The sequence below is a fragment of the Ruditapes philippinarum genome, unplaced genomic scaffold, assembly GCF_026571515.1.
Source record: "Ruditapes philippinarum isolate M1 unplaced genomic scaffold, ASM2657151v2 ctg5244_1_1_1_1, whole genome shotgun sequence".
Lineage (NCBI taxonomy): Eukaryota > Metazoa > Mollusca > Bivalvia > Venerida > Veneridae > Ruditapes > Ruditapes philippinarum.
The window spans coordinates 151423-163201 of record NW_026866343.1 but is presented as its reverse complement, the minus strand read 5'-3'; the positions used below and the strand labels follow the sequence as shown (position 1 = coordinate 163201).

At 32.5% G+C, this 11779-nt stretch overlaps 1 protein-coding gene across 1 annotated transcript; it reads left to right on the top strand.

Annotated features, from left to right (window-relative positions):
• The first annotated feature begins 277 nt into the window (after positions 1-277).
• Positions 278-11083, top strand: LOC132732215 (plexin-2-like). Its single transcript, XM_060718605.1, has 11 exons — positions 278-468; positions 700-890; positions 1088-1190; positions 1842-2011; positions 4865-5032; positions 5510-5597; positions 6804-7067; positions 7823-7984; positions 8484-8628; positions 9257-9365; positions 10124-11083. Exons 2-11 carry the CDS (start codon positions 829-831, stop codon positions 10449-10451), a joined length of 1599 nt encoding a protein of 532 aa, XP_060574588.1. The 5' UTR covers positions 278-468; positions 700-828; the 3' UTR covers positions 10452-11083.
• The last annotated feature ends 696 nt before the right edge of the window (positions 11084-11779 follow it).

Genomic DNA, 11779 nt, shown 5'->3' with positions numbered 1-11779 from the left:
AACTAAGACAAGAATGTAATTGCTTATCTGCTTGTGCTTAAATGAGATAAAAAAAAACAATAAATATTTTGTTCAAGATATTTTCCTAGAAGTATTCTTTACCGCAATATTCTTCCTCCGGTGTGTTTGACTTTTGTTTCCAGATTTTTAGTAGTAAGAACACGTCGAATCTGGCTCACACTTGGCGGTGGCGATTGTTATTTATATAAAAATGAAAATATGTTCCGAATATATAAAGTAGGTCATTAACCTATGAGTGTATATGTAAAAAGGAAATTTGATTGATTCTAAAAATACAATATTTTAGTGACTGTTTACAATTGTACAATATTGGCCAAAGACTGCAGTCAATGTAAAGCACTAAATAAAACACGATTTTATTGTGACTGGTGCACCAACACCAACAAGTGCGAATATAAAGATCAAAACTGCTCATCGACAGTATGTCCGGCACCTACTGTGACAAAAGTAAGTTTAACTTCCCAAATAATTATTGTTTTGAAATACACCTTAAGTTGATATCTAAGTTCAATCTTTCCTTTTAGTTAAGTAAATAACTTCGAGTTCAAATCAATTCAAATACATTTAAAGCGTTTTCGATTCTTAGTATTTAAATGTAAAATAAAATTAAAAGTGACAGCCATTTATTGTTCTATAGAAAACGATGAATCTAAATACATTGTATTGTACATTTTTAAGGTTATTCCAAGGGATGGTCCTGTAGATGGAGGAACAAGAATCACCGTTTATGGATTAAATCTCGGCTCAACCCTATTGGACAATACAAGCGCTGAAATTGCAAACATTCCTTGCGAAATAAATGACGATATGTCGCATTTAAATGACTCGAAGGACCAGAGCGGTATTTTTCAAACAAATGTTCGAAACAGGTAAATTAACTGTATCTGAAATTTGGTTTTGATTAATAATTATATATCATTTGTGCTTTATTTTATTTATCTTATTCACCTGTTTGGTTTTATAATTTCTCTCTTTTAGCACAAATTCCCAGTGAAATGCTCTATGTTTCCTTTAAAAACGTGAAAAAAGTATGTTTTCCCGCTAATACGACACGTATATTTTTCAGAATAATATGCATAACTGGATCATCCCAAAACGAGACATCAGGAGGCGTCACAGTGTCAGTTAATGGAAAGATATCCAACTCCGATGTTATGTTTTATTACCGAGTAGATATAACATATTTGATAATATTCTGCACAGTTTAATTTTAGAATTTTCACTTATCACAATGTTTCCAATCATAAGGCTTTGTTTTTTTAACCAATTTAATTTTTTAAATAAAAAAGAGATTAAAGAGATACGTTAGGCTCATTGAACATAATGTAGCTTTTGCTTTGGATTTCTTAATATTTGTCGCCTTTCATTTCCTAAGCCCCTTATAACTGACTAAGTTGATACGGTCCTTTCTTAGAAAAAAATGCTAGTTTTTATAATGACACTTTGTATTTATACTGTGCTTATCTTTAGAACACGTAACATATCTCAATGTGTACAAAAAGATGTTTAATTCTCATTGAAAATATTATGTACACAAATAACACAAACGTTTGGCTTAATGTATCTTAGAATCTTTGAAAAACGAAAACATATCAAGGAACCCGGATATGCATAGTTGTTAAAATATTTTTTGCGAATCTCCTTAGAACGCTGGGAATAAAGTCAGCACAACCTTCGAGCATCTTTTATTTTAAGCAAGTGGATGATATAATCCTGCATTCTTTCTTTTAAAAATATAATAATAATAATAATAATAAAAATAATCATTCTTATTTTATTAATATAATTATAAACTGTTGTGAAATATAACTGCTTTGAAGGTTCCAACTGCGACAGGGATTGAACCAAGTTTCGGACCAGAGGCAGGTGGCACACGGGTTACTATATTTGGTGAAAATCTAGGAATTGGAAATAGAAATGTTCATGTAACTATTGGTGGTTCCAAATGCTCAGGACCTAAAGTAAAACAGGCACTGACTTTAGGAAATGTGTAAGTAAAATGTAAAGCAAATGCAAAACTCAAAATGAACTGATAAACAAAGTCTGGGTTTTTGCATAAACCATCATTGATTAGAAATTTACAGAAACCTATTGAATAAATAATTATTTTGTTTAGCACAATTGTATATAGTAATGTGAAAGTTATTGCAACACAAAGATAATAAACTGTACACAATGAATATTTAAATATGGAGCCATATCAACGCTCAACAATTCTAAAAGAAATAGTAAATGAAAATTATTTGAAAACATATTTCCTGGCGTCAATCATATACCAAATGTTGAAGCGGAAGAATTTAACACTTCACATAATTTTGATGACTTAAGTTATGACTCAAGTCTATACTGTAAATATCACCTCGATCTATATTGTAGCATTGTTAATTTTTTCAAACGCGTTTGAATAACAGGAAATAGGTTCAACTGGTTATTTTCTTATAAACGTTTCTACAAAGGACTCACATTGTGTAGGTTTAAGTTTGAAGGCATGCTTAAATAATGTTAAATTGTTGAGAAAAATGCGTCGTTCTCTTGATTCAAATCCGCAAATAAAATAAATTTATGAGCCTAAAGTTGATACTGCAATACAAGGTATGGTGAAATATTTCACTAGATGTTGGATTTATAAAATTTACCGTCATAAGGATTTCACTTTGTGTACTTGTTAGGCAATTTTAGCTCATGATATCGATAACAATATATATTGAAATGTTCATCACTAGAAACAGTACAGTTTATATGTAATAAAATATTAATATTAATGAGACGTTATAATTGTTTGCTTTATTTTGATTAATAATCAATGAACAAATCTTTCACGCAAACTATTCTTATTGCTCTTGTTCTAATACAAATTGTTACTAGGTAATATACTGAACCAAAAAAAAAAAAAACTTCCTGTGTTTAAGCGGAGATATAGCGTTATTAAAATCAAAATGTCAAATGAACGGCTATGTGTCAGGTAAAACAAACTTAAACTCGATTTTAACTCGTTTTGCAGGAGAAACCCGCTAAAAGCGATTTTCACGTGCATGCACAGGCCATTAGATAGTGTATATTTTATGAAACCTTTGTAATTTTATAGGGTTTCATGTCAATTGGATTTTTTCTGTATTCTTTATTTTGATATACCTAGAATTCCGAAAAGTTAACGAGAACGTGCCATTGCCATGGTTAATGCTGGTCGACACCTTAGGTAACGTTATCAAACAACAGGGTGTACAGAGGATCGGCCACGTAGTGGATGTCCACGCACGACGACGCGTTCTTAAGACCGCTAAATTCGGAACTCCTAGCAGCGAAATCGCTTCAAAACTGCCACAGTTACTGCCGCTAACACCTGGTGTACATAACAGCCGTATATCTGCCCAAACTGTGCGCAATCGCTTGCACGAAGGTGGGCTACATGGACGTCGACCATATGTTTGTTGTGTTTTGAGGCGACGTCACCGCAAAAATCGTGTTAATTGGGCACATACACACCAACGCTGGCTTTGACAACGATGGTATAACAATCATTTCTCTGACGAGTCGAGGTTTTTCATTCATCAAGCTGATGGCAGGATTCGAGTATACCGTAGAAAAAATGAACGTTTTGCCGACTAAATGCCCAACGCTACCGAGAAAAAAATTCTTGCGAGGCATGTTATCCCACTGTTTCAAAATAATGCCATTATCACTCTTTTTCAACATGATAATGCCACAAGCCATACAACTAGGGATACTGTAAATATTTTCAGGGCGAATTACATTGCATTTAATAATGACTGGCCTGCCATAAGCTCTGATCTAAATCCCATTAAACACCTTTCGGATAATTTGGACCAGCGTGTTAGATGTCACCCTATTCCACCGTTAATTCAGCTAAGACAACAATTTCAGAAATGGAACTACATAACGCTAACAGAAATCAATACGCTGATCCGTTCTATGTGCCAACGGTGCCAAAAAAGTCCTTTATGCTGAAAGTGGTCATACCCGATACTAATTTGTGAATCCGTTTGGCGACCCTTTCGCATTTTTATTACCATTTCTCTACTTTTGAATAAACCCTCAACAATTATTCTTTCACGAAAAATGCAATAAAATACTCTTTTATACATATTAATCAAATATAATCCTGATTTTTATATGTGTGTTTACATATATCTGTACTTACAGGGGGATTTTTTTTTAAATTTCATGTTCAGTATATATATTGTGTGGATTGCAACAATTTTTATGTCATGCTTTGGAGATTATACTAAGATACATTCGGGCTAAATATTTTTCATTCATTTACTATTTTTATAATTTACAATAAAATCCATATGTATGTAACCATTTTTAAGTTAAAAATCTTGTAAAGGTAGATCCATTGGAGGTATCGAAAACAACAATTTAATATAAAATTGTAGACTCGGTTTGTGTACACTTGTCACATCTCACACGCCTCAAGCATGGACATAAGCGGTATCAATCCCTCGAACGGAATTCAATCTTCTATACTTATAAGCTGGGATCAATGATCCCAAAGAACCAGCAAAATATAACAACACTGAATATACATAACGAGACTGCAGCTGGGAATGCACTGACCTTCTTTGATGTTTCCAAAATGTTAGTTTTGACATTACGTTTTCATTAAAAGAACTTTTCGAGATAAAGTTACAATTATTAATGAGATCAGTGTAGATTTTTAAGAAAAGTCCTTCTTTGGAAAACAGGTCAATAAAAAATATGTAAAAGGAAAATCAATTATTTCGTCAATGTTTTTACACATTGAATGTGTATCAGTGCTCTTTTTCTGCCTTAAATGCCATTCACCTGCTTCTCATAAAACATGTTCTTTTTATATTTTTAGAACACCAACAAAATTTACTATCGTTTGTACAGTTGGTAAAAAAGAAAAACATGCAATCAACGGTGTATCTGTCAAGATTGATCGCAGTGAAATTATCATACAATATGCATTTACATATATCGCCGACCCGATTATTCATCCGTTATCACCACAGAAAGCATTCCTAAGGTATATTCACAAAAATAGAGGAAAACTTTTTCCACCCTAATAGCACTTGCTGAAAACCAGTATCTAACATTTGGATATGAAAATCTTGAAATTCGGATTTAAGAAACATCATCAGATGTGTTTAATACTTTAAATGTGCCTTATGTTGAGTCACTAAGATATATAAGGATCAGATTAACCCAGTAATTTCAATTCAGATGAAAATATCTTAATGTCCACAGTTTAAGGGTTTGTCTGAACAGCTGTTTTGACTCTTCTTACAAATAAAGCAACGCTTATTTTGGTTAGAATAGGTATCAGTGGGGTTTTTTATCTGAAAATATATTGATTTTCTGATTGGGTTTCTTATAATTGTATAACAGCAGTTCAACATTTTTATCTGAAGATAGGTAACTAGCGTTCCTGATCGAAATATATGTATATATCGTCAACAAATAGAGCTTGCTTTTTCAAGTGTAACATCTTTTTCATTCTCAGTGGAGGAACTAAAATTACAGTTGAAGGGGTACAGTTAACCAACGCTCATAGTTCCAGATTAATATTACGTTACAAAGAAGAAATTGAGGTAATGTGTTTTAACGTATACTCACTGACATATTTGGCCCATCAACAAAGTAAAGGAACATTCCTTTGTTGATTTCGTAGTGCTTTTAGAATGATTTTTTCTATTATATTTTGCACTTATTTAGATATTACATAAATAGTTGGTGTGTCAGTGGTTGGGTTTTTGGCGGATCCTCATTTTTATTGAATGACGATCTTATTCAGAAAAACAAACGTAAAATTTCAGACGTATGATCATCTTAATGATTTTTCAATTCTATTTCTGTGATTAGGATTCAATTTAAATTCCTGATATCTACAAGTGTAGCGACTGTATTTGTCTCAGAGCGTTTGCCGTCTATACTAGGACAGTGGCACACAGTTTGTGAATATGAACCAACTATAGTTATTGGTGGACATTGTCAAATTCAATGATGTTTACTTTATTTTCTTTATTTGAGCCGCGTCATGACAAAACCAACATAATGGTTTGCGAACAATATGGATCCAGACCAGCCTGCGCATCCGCGCAGTCTGATCAGGATCCATGCTGTTCGCTTACAAACCCTATAGCAAGTAGAGAAACTAATAGCGAACAGTATGGATCCTGATCAGACTGTGCGGATGCGCAGGCTGGTCTGGATCCATGCTGGTCGCAAACCATTATGTTGGTTTTGTCATGACGCGGCTCAAATGAGTTGGGCATAATGACGGCGCACAGAGTGCAAGAATCAGGTCACTGACTTATACGTCAAGGTCACACTTGTAGATAAAATTAACAATATCAATTTTTGTATACTACACTGATGTTTGTGTGCGGTCAACAATTTTGTAATGTCTGGATGGATTTAAAAATTCTAATGCATAAATGTGTTGAACATAATGACAACGCGTCATACGCTTGAACGAACAAGATTAAACGTGTAGATCAAAAGTCATGATATGATTAGTTTGTAAGAGGACACTAATGTTCGTGTCTGGTCAACAATTCTGTCATTCCAGGGTGGATTTAAAAATTATAATGCATGATTGTGTTTGTCTTAGTGACAACGTGTCGGGAATATGAATCAGTTCCCTACTTCAAAGGTCAATGTGTCATGTGTATTCCAAAGTCATGATAAGATTTTATCATTTAAGTGCATTCTTTCTAATATCATTATCTTAAAAGATCAGGTTTCAAGTTCTAAAAATGTCATGTTTTAGTAATCAACATGTTGTTTTCTTACAGACTGGCGATTGCATTATACTGTCAGGAAGACTAATCACTTGTCAAACCCCAGAGGCACCTGAAAGTGTTAGAAAAGAGTTGTTGAAATTTGACAATACAACTGATCCATTTTCAAAAAATGTTACAGTCGAGGGCTTATTTTATTTGGATAATATTAATAAAAGTGTTAAAATATGTTACTGTCCAGATCCAATTATAAATGATCTAACTGACGAAGACCATGCCGTAAAATTTGAAGCAAACACAAGACGTCTGAATATTTCTGTACGTATTTATTTTAGAAGAATAAAATTAATTCCAGATTCTGTTTAATATTTTAGTGTTCGAATATCAAAGAGCTGAATTAAATTTCAAAACCTGTTAAGTATTATGAAATTTAAAAACATATATAAGTAATTGGTATTATAAATTGTCATGGGGTGTTCATGGTCATGTTGTTAAAGCTGTTTGCCTTTGGAACATTTGTCCCCTCCCCACGCTTGTGGGTTTGTTTCCGCCCCGATCTTTAAAATCTTCCATGTGAGGAAATTGTCCAGTTAGATGACGGAACACCGCTGGCTTTACTAATGGCCCTGCCTTGCCTAAAAATCAAATGCCGGGGTGACATATAGAGTCTTCTCCATCAGTAAAGCTGGAAAGTGACCATATGAGCATTATAGTATCGGTGTGACTTAATACCAAACATCAACAACATGAATTAACATCTGTACATAGAATATACTTTTATTTCAATTCTGTGTCACTGGCAATCTCATTAAAATCAGATCATCGTTTACGCTCCGTTACTCTTCGCTACGAAGCGACAGTTAGGATATGATTTTAATGAGATTGATCTCACTGGTGTCTTCATATCTATTATTTTAAGTGTATTAAAAATCTTGCAAATTTTAAATGTTATTGTAAGACCCTATAATAGAATATGGAACATCTTTTGGCAATATAGCTACAACTTACATTGCAAGTATCCAGAGACAGACTCAATAATAGAAAAAAAGTTAACCATCCTCTTATGATTTCAGGGTTATATGCTGACCCATGTTGCAACAAAATTTGATATAAATGTTACAGTCGGCGTGGCATCATGTGCCATAGTGGAGCTGAACATGACGTGTATAACTTGCATTGCCCCTAAATACGAACCAAGGAGTGGAATACCAGATGCAACACGGTCGGAAGTTAATGTAAGGAATATTCATTCAACTAATACAGTTTTGGTTTTGTAGATTATAAATCAAGTATTTAATTGAAACGTATATACTTAAATAGACCAGTCACAATGTGTATGAAAATGTATCTTCGTGTAAATTGTGTTTATTTCTTATTTAGAGCTTGGCAGACTAAAATAACCAAGGTTATGAGAAAATATCACTGCAATTTTCGAACATACTACCTAAAAGACTGAATTATTGTTACGTTGCCAGTTCAATAGGATTTTCCACAGAAAAAAGCCTTGCCCTTTTAATGTTTAGAACTAACGCAAAAGAGAGCCAATAGTTCAAATATGATCGTGCTAACGTCTAAATCATACAAAATCTTTCTCAGCCTAAAACTACATGAAAACCACCGTCAGTTGTTTTTATTTTCATGTCATCCTTTTTGTAACCATAACATATTTTTGATCCTATACCCTACGTTTATTGACATGCATATACGTATCTATACTCTTTTTTCAATTTATAGGTAACCATTGGAAACATACAAAAGATGATAGGATATGTTGAGTATACAGAAAAACCACTGGGTGCGATCGGAAGTTCTTTTAACACCTCTCTTACATTGTCAGCAGCTGGAGCGGGTGCTGCGCTCATTTTAATCATTGCAACGGGTAAAGAAATCACATACGCATAATGTCCTTTTTATTTTGTGCTTGTAAAAACGCGTGTGTTCAATTTTCAAATGAAGCTATGTTATATTTTTAATTCCACTGAGGTAAATACTAACATAATTGTCATTTGTGTGTAACTGAGCATGTACTGTCACCACTTGGATAATTGCATTTAAAAATGTTCTCGTGAACAAAATTTTGACATATCACTCGATTTTATTTTCTAATTTGTTGTTTATAAAATGTATACAAGTTATGTACATATGTAGCACATGCATATTTGATGTATGTAATTGATTTCTGTAAGAGATGTTGAAACCGATGTGTTCGCTGCTTATAAAACAACATGAAATCAAGTCTGCGTTCTATAAAGCGAGATGTATTAATGTTTTAGAATCAATGTTGAATTGAATAAAAATGCTTGGTAGTTTGGCACTATGTTCATAATCTATCAAAATGCGGGAGAAAGAGTGGGTTCTTGGTTATGCAGTATTTGTACGGGCGTTGTTAAATATTTAAAAAAAAAAAAGATTTCATTTGACCTTACCGGAAAGGAAAGAAGTCATACCTAATGTTACGATGTTTTGTCAAATTGTCTCAAAAAAATACGTTTATTTCATTTTTACAGCTGTACTTTTGATATGGCGACGAAACAGAAAAACAAAGTCAAGATTACGAAATAATGTAAACCAGAACAGTACGAAGGAAGAAATCACCTGTGAGTTACGATTGAACAGGTACATTAATTCAATGCAATATTTTCAGTTTGTGCTTTTGTTTAGGCAGTTATAGATTGTTATAACAACGCATCATCTCGATATTTATAATTGATACAATTATGAAAATACTTATATTACGTTAAAGTGGTTTTGACTTCTTGGAGTAAAGTAGTTATGGTCATATTTGGAACCTTTTAATTAAGAGATAATTGTCTCTTTTTCTCTCTATTCATGTTACAATTGATCCAAACTAATACGTATCGCATTTTTATATTTCTAGATATAAACCCAAATTGAATACTAAAGTTATAGAGTCAATATGTGTTATTGTCATTTATTGTGTATTTAATTACCGGTAAGACCGGTGCTGAGACCGGTGGGGAGCGTGAGAGATGTTGCATATAATATTACTCAATCAAAGTCTTTTGGTTAGGTACATTTTTTCCCAAAAGTATCAAAAATATTCACGTTTCATGTGAACTTTGAGTACTTTGTTTAGTATAAAATTTGAAATGCATTTCGGGGTGGGGTGGGGGTGGAAGATCATCCTGAAAGTTATTTTTCCTTAATTAATTACCTTTTTATACTTCGTATACTTTCGTCTTTAGTCATTTATATATTAAAACAGAATTTAGGGGAAAAGACAATACATCAAAGTATGTCAGCATTCAAATAATATGGTCCTGTTATTAAAATCTATACATGTACTGTTTTTAGTTTAGACCATTTCACCGCTACTTTTATAAATATGATTATATTTTGTTATTTTATCAAAGAATTGCGGGTTCGTCGTGTGAGATGAACTACTCCGGGGTCTACAATGAACCCTATGAATCTGACCACTATGACACGATTGCAGCAGACGACATTCCAATGGATAGATGCGAAACTGATAATAATTCTCTCAATTGTCCGCGCCAGAGCGTGTCGGAGGCAAGCAATTCAAACAGTGAACAATCCCAACATTATTTAAGCCCGACGAACCATATTACTGTAGAAGTTCAGCTAGAAGAGACAAAAGCAACGAATGTTAAATCCGAACCCGAACTAACTGGCGATCAGTTATATTTACATGTTATTAACGATAGTGACCATTCAAATTAGCTTCTTGAATTAAAAGTATCGGACAAGCAGGCAAAATGATTGAATACGAATACGCAACGCAAGCTTAAATTGTTTGGGTTTTTATTGTGTTTCCTGTTTTTTTGTTTTTTTGTTATTTTATTACTTGTTTGCTGTTTTTGCGACTTTTAGTATCAGATTTTTCTAGTTTAAGATACGATCAAATATGATATTTGAAAATACTGATATTTTTAAACTCTACACACTATAGTTAGACAATGTCTGTATGAAATCATGTTGACTAGCAGTTTTTATGTAAGGACACAATCAATATGACCAGTAATAGCTAGAGAATGCAACTTCCCAAATATAGTTTCTTTTTCTTCTCCACATTAAATATATTCAGTAAAGATTTGCTAGATTTCAATTTTCTGCAATAACATTATTTTACCTATATATCTATATACCACATCTAAAAGAAAAAGGCAAGGAATATTTTTATTACAAGTAATGTTGCTGTATTTATATTGACATTATATATGCACGTATAGTTAGTATGTAAATAGTTTGTACCGAAAGAAAATTGTGCTTGAATCATACTTTTGTACATAAAAGGATATCCCACTTGATGTGAAATGTGTATACATGTTTATAACAATGTAAATACTTATTTCCTTTTCCGTTTTATTTATTTCCTTGTTTCCAACATCTACGCTGATGTGTAATTTGTCCGAGATGTTTCTTTATATTTATGACAATAATTGTCTCCTTTTAAAACAATTTATTTTTCGATTATAAAGTCTACACTTCACTGGCAAATAAATTAAACCATTTCTTGTCCGAATGTCATCTAAAAATAGTTTGACTACCAGAAAAGCTGACAGGATATAACTGAATATAAGAAGAATTTTCACTGGTAATTTTAAATTACAAATTGAAATCTGGGATTCCTATTGGTCATTCTAAAATAAAATGTATTGAATAGTTATGGCCATTCAGGATAGTTTTAAAATAAATTTTAAAGGATAGTTTTTGTCATTATGAAATAGAATATAAAGGATAGTTATCAAATAAAATGCACAGGATAGTTCTTTAACTTAACTAGACGGCCTATAATGTTCATGATCCTGTAAGTGTACTCATGCACATGGAAATTTTATCTTTAAAGGGACTCCACTTAGGTTTAAAATACTAAAAACATAACATTTGAATTTCTTACATATATGAGCTGGGGCACTTTAAACAGAAATATATGCAAAGATTATAAAGAAATATTCTTTGATATAAATTGAAAATCGTATTTGTTTTGCTTTTCTTAGCCCGATTTGAGTGAAAATTGTTTAAACGTTTTTCATATTGGGTCATTTTCT